This window comes from Mesitornis unicolor, unplaced genomic scaffold, assembly GCF_000695765.1.
Source record: "Mesitornis unicolor isolate BGI_N332 unplaced genomic scaffold, ASM69576v1 scaffold51307, whole genome shotgun sequence".
Classification (NCBI taxonomy): domain Eukaryota; kingdom Metazoa; phylum Chordata; class Aves; order Mesitornithiformes; family Mesitornithidae; genus Mesitornis; species Mesitornis unicolor.
In genome coordinates, this window is record NW_010196775.1 from 3,829 (window position 1) to 9,619 (window position 5,791).

At 41.9% G+C, this 5,791-nt stretch overlaps 1 protein-coding gene across 1 annotated transcript in view; it reads left to right on the top strand.

Annotated features, from left to right (window-relative positions):
* Positions 1 to 2,070: 2,070 nt before the first annotated feature.
* LOC104543872 (glutamate receptor ionotropic, NMDA 3A-like) overlaps positions 2,071 to 5,791 on the top strand; it is a 5,074-nt gene continuing 1,353 nt past the window's right edge. Inside the window, exons 1-2 of the mRNA XM_010188582.1 lie at positions 2,071 to 2,114; positions 3,291 to 3,364. Coding sequence (XP_010186884.1) covers positions 2,088 to 2,114; positions 3,291 to 3,364 — 101 coding nt within the window. The 5' untranslated portion in view covers positions 2,071 to 2,087. The remainder of the gene's footprint in view (positions 2,115 to 3,290; positions 3,365 to 5,791) is intronic.

Below are 5,791 nucleotides of genomic sequence, written 5' to 3' on the forward strand. Positions count from 1 at the left end.
TCTTACAGATATTTATATGTGCTAAATTCAGGATCTCAGACCATACTGAGGTCTTGGCTCTGAAGACCTCTACGGAAAAAGTCAAGTATGGGGCATCATTCTGCTTTTAAGCTACCTGGGAAAAGTCAGGCTTGACTGCTAATTAAAAGAAACAGGCCAGGTAACACAGACCTCCAGTCAAACACTTTGGGTTTTCAGTGGTTTGAAGGGTTTCCACCTGTGTGTCATTCTCCTGTTCCCCTAACTGAAAGGACAAAGTACAGGACAACAGGTTCTTGCCAACAAGAAATTCCAATGCTGAGAGGGAAATTTTGCTTTGAGGTTGAACTGCTGCACTCTCAGTATCAGAAAACCCTCATGCCAAGACTGTGACACCCTTCTACCCCAGAATCACTCTATTGTGGTTTTCCACTTTTATTTCCAGGCTGCAGTAAGTTTCTTTAGAAGTTGCTTTTACAACCCCATTATGCCCTTCAACAGCCTTGAAATGTTCGTTCACTGGTACAAAAATTATCTTCCCAAAAATTCTACTCAGTGTGCTTTGGGGCAAGCAGGTTGATTTTTGGCAGAGAAGCCCTAAGATAAGAGTTCATTGCCAATGCTGCATTGCAAAAGTTCTCACTCTGCTAGTTTGCTGAAGCTCTGTTCTTGTTAAAAATCTGTGATATGCTGTCACATATCATTGTGTTTTAAAGAACAGAAATCAAACATGAAAACCAGAGGAGAGAAATGCTGCTCACAATCACTCAACAAAAGCACAAAAAGGGACTTCCAAGGCTTCAACTTCAACTGAGTCCAATGGACTCATCACTGATCAACTCTTTGGCTTAAAATGACCTCATCACAAAATTTTTCAAACATTTCTTTTTTGACTAAATCCAGTTTCTTTTCTGGATTACACAGCTATAGTCATAACAAAGCACAATCCCCACCACCGCCCACCCACCAAACTAACAGCAGACTGAAGGAACACACAAGTAAATGTGTGATAGGTTCAGGATGATAGCACCCCAGGTATCTCCTGACACCCAAGCAATTTTGTGCTCCTTTTTTTGTGACATAGGGAATAACATTCTTTAATAGAAAAGCACAAGTAGAATTTGTATTCTTAGAAATATTTCCAAAGTAATCTGTGGGCAGTAATTATTAGCAAGAGATTTAAGTTCTTGATAACTCGTAACTGAGTTATGGAGGCATGAAAATAAAGGTACTAAGTTTATATATAAAATGCAGACCTGACCCACCCATTGGAGTGCAGGTGTTTGTGGTTCAGATTGCTGCTGTATGTGGTTTCTTGGTCTTCAAACGTGATTAATGCCAATGAGAGATGCAAGTTAATTGAAGGCTTCCTACCCTACATGAAAAGAGTAGGTTGGAAGAACAAGGTAGGAGTGTTCCTGTTTTCCATAATTGCAGACAGGGTTCATAACAAACACAATTTCAGTCCCGTTAATGTGTGAAGAGGTGCCATGTTTGTGCTGCTACTTCTAAACATTTTCTCCATGACCCATCAAGGGTAAAGCACAAAAAGTGGAAGTTAGTAATCAATTCCCAGAAAATACGAACAGTCGGTCTTAGCTCTCTGCTGATGAAGGACTTGCTCTACAGTTCTTTGACTGTATTCTGTCAAGCATATTTGCTTTTGCAAATGCAAAGACACCACCAGTACTGGATTCTCATACGTGTTCAACACTTCATCTCATTAGGGAAACAGCCTGAGGAAATAAATCCCCGATCTTTTGCTGATTCTCATTCCCATGACAGGTCCTTTGCTCTCACTAAATACTGAGCTTTCTGCAGCACAGAAAGGCTTTGCTGTAAGCAGTGTCCAGACTGTTTCACCACTCTGTATTCAGTCAGACCACATTTCCAAATGAGAAAACAGAAGCATCTGTTAAAATACATGAACAGCCTACTTCGTTAACTTCCCCTTTTGATTTTATTCACAGACGCTGCAAATGGGGATCAAGCACTTTTCTGGGCTGTTTGTGATGTTGTGCATCGGGTTTGGCTTGTCCATTATCACTACCATTGGGGAACACATTCTGTACAGACTGCTCCTACCACGAATCAAGAAGAAATCCAAGATGAAGTACTGGCTCCATACAAGCCAGGTACGTATTCAGAAGTAACCCTGTGAAAGTCATGTGGCTGATTAAAAAAGCCAGGACAAGAACAAGGTACAAAAGGTTGTAAGAGCACTGCTGATTGGCAGTTGAAGTGTGACAGCACCTTCTGGAATTTAAAGAGATTTACTTAATGATAGAATGAGAAGCACAGAGACAGTTCAAATATTCACAGTTGCAAAGCCTACAGAAGGGACCTTCCCATTTGCACTTGTAACCTTACAACTCTTTTGGACACCAGTAACAAAGTGTTATTATCTCATATAATTGTGTTTTAAAGACAGAAAGGTGTTTGTTGTAAAGGAAGAGGTTACTTTGCAGCAAAAGGCACAAAAATAAAGAGCTTCTATTGCTCTAAAGCAGCACAGTGAAAGAGATTTTTTAGAAAATAATAAAGTTTGCCAAGAAAGACTTTTTTTCTGAGGGATTCTAATACCAAGGATTGTTTGCAAACTATTTATCAACCTTTCAGATTGCCCTTCCTTGGGAAACTGCAGGAAAATAAATCTGCTGTAATGACAAAGCACAGACATTACTTGTATCCTTGAATGTGAAAAATAATTTATGCTCAAGTCCTTCACACAAAGCCCAAATTGTTTACCTATTTATGGAACTAGTCTTAATCTTTCTTTTACTAATTGAACCCCTCAGTTCAAGAAGGACAGGGAGTTACTTGAAAGAGTCCGGTGCAGAGCCACAAAGATGATTGAGGGAGTGGAGCATCTCCCCTCATGAGGAGCGGCTGAGGGAGCTGGGTCTCTTTAGCTTGGAGAAGAGGAGACTGAGGGGTGACCTCATTCATGTTTATAAATTTGTAAAGGGCGAGTGTCAGGAGGAAGGAGCCAGGCTCTTCTCAGTGATGTCCAATGACAGGACAAGGGGCAATGGGTGCAAGCTGGACCATAGGAGGTTCCATGCGAACATGAGGAAAAACTTTTTTACTGTGAGGGTTATGGAGCACTGAACAGGCTGCCCAGAGAGGTTGTGGAGTCTCCTTCTCTGGAGACATTCAAGGCCAACCTGGACGCGTTCCTGTGTGACCTAGTTTAGGTGATCCTGCTCTGGCAGGGGGGTTGGACTGGATGATCTTTTGAGGTCCCTTCCAACTCCTGAGATTCTGTGATTCTGTGATTCTGTGAATTTATTTTCTTCTTTTCCCTCTAGAGATTACATCGTGCTTTGAACAGTTCATTTATTGAGGACAAATGCCAGCCTAAGACAAAACGAGTAGAAAAGAGGTAGGAAGTCTTGCCAGCCTTAAAACACTAACTGAAAAAATTAGTTTGAAATCAAGTATGTTGTGTTGGATATCTACTTACAGATCTAATACACCCCAAAGATAGCAGGAAAAAAAAAAGGGGGAACAAGATCTAAGCGACAAGAGAGGGAGACAGAAATTTATTGTTTCCAATAGAAAGGACTAAATCAAGAAATTCTGTTCTTTCGTGATTTCACATCCAGCTAATAAAATCACCTTCATTCTAAATACAGGCTTTGCAGGTTTTTAAGTCTGCTGCCTTAGTTTTTAGGTAATTAATTACTCACATTCTAAAGTACTGGCAGATAACTAGGGCCCTGTGAGATAGCTTCACAGTGAATGAGAGGTCAGGCAGTATGTATCTTAGAAACTTTTTCAGCTTGCTTATTTTTTAGAATGAGAAATAACAAAGCTGAGAAGAGGAAAATGCAGTCCTTTCAAAAACCTTTGTCTCAAACAACTCTTTTTGGAGAAAAAAAAGTAGGTAACAACCTTGCTGTGTTTTCATATCCTGTATCTTCTGAAGAGGTGACAATCTTATCTATAGCTACCAGGAAGACAAGGCATTTTATTAAAACCGTACATTTGCTGAGTAACTCAAAACTATCAGTGCACTTTTTAAAGACAAAGGCAGCAGTATTGCTTTCCTACAGATAAGTTCAGCCACAGATGATAGAAAAAAAAGTCTTCCAGGCTGTTGGTAGATACTTGGCACGACTGAAACCCATGTATGTAAATGTATGTTGTGTTTAGTTTTGTCATTCCTGCACTAATGGCAGCAAATATTAGAAGTAAACATCTATAAGCTTTTAGACTGCCTATATACCAACAAGCATATAAAAGCACATGCAGTTACTTTCCTCTGTTCATTCCTCCATCTTAGTGCCCCACAAAACCCCGTAGTGTAGCACCTCATTGCATACAGCAGCTTCTTGCTTTTGGTATAGCAGTACCAGGAGCTGATGGATGCAAAACATTTCCTCCTCTGACACCCTCCTCCCTGCGTGGCAGCATTCACACTCCCACAACCCAAGGCACTAACTGAGCCAGAAGAAGAGTTTTCCAGAGGAGGGGGCTCCATGCCTTTGATGGTACAAAAAGCACCAGCTGCAATACTTACAAGATACTGAACAGTGCAAAAAATTCCTAACACAAAGAGACAGCCATAAGCCCCACAGAGGGTGGCTTCGAAAAAGAACCACACACTCTTTAAACATTGAGGGTGAAGATGTGCTGCTGCCCAAAGACTTCTGCCCACATGTGATCCAGCCCACACGGGATCCAGCCCACACATGTGTGCCTACACACCTACCCACCGTCCTTGTTCTTCTCATGGTCTGAGCTGCTGTTTCCACAGAGTTGTAATGAATTTAACTCAAGACACCCAGTAACATGGCACTCTGCTTATCATTAATGCTGTTGGAGCAAGGTACCACCAGGGCTCTCAAATCAGTTATTACACTTTTATTGTTGTTAGGGACTCTGGAATTTTTAAAAACACCGAGATATAGAAAAGAGGTGGAAAGAATTTGTATTATGCTGCTGCCGTTTTCCTCAGGGAAGAAAATTGAGGTCAGAACTTTCCAAAAACTAGGAGAGTTGCTCAGCATCAGTGGCCACGTTGTGAAAGATTTAATTTACTTGGTAAAACTTGAGTGTTAACTGTGGACTCTGGCCTTTGCTAAAACCACCTGCTCAGATTCCCAGACAAAAGCACTTACCATAAAGCTGTGTTTTGATTTGTGAGAGGAAAGAAAAAAGTATCAGAAGTTACAGATTAATTATATGACTCTGAGAAATACTTACCAAAAAAAGGGTGCAGCTTCTCCAAGACGCACATGCTCCAAGCCAGTTTTGTCACACTGGCTGCCCAGGCCCTGGCAGCCACGGGCTCTGCAGAGCTACACAGCAGCAAGACAGCTTTGGGCACCACAGCCCTTTGTCAGTAGTTCCGCTCTTTGCTAGGTGACATTTTTATCTGGACTGCTGTCTGTGTGGAAATGCAGCGCAGTGGCGTCTGCTCTTGGCCCGGGAAATGCTTTGCCAGTTTCTGCTTGCCCCGGCTAATGCAATTTCCTGCCTGAAGTACTTGTTTGTTTTCATGTTTCCAGGACATTACCATAATTGTATTGCAAAACACACATCCAGGGGAGTCATCTTGTGTTTTATTTTGAAGTATCAGAAAATCGCTGATCTACACAAAAGTAAACAACCCTACCTACACACCGCGCTAGGGTTCCCTGTGGCCTCCACAGCATGACCCAGGCTGGGGCTGCCACTCTTGCTTAAAGCCTCCCTTCCAGTTGGAGATCAGAGGCCACAGAGTGCTCCTCTATTTGGGATGAAACCCTGGGAAATGCCCTGATTTGGGAGGGCTGCAGAGTGGAGCTCCCAAGAAAGAGGGAAA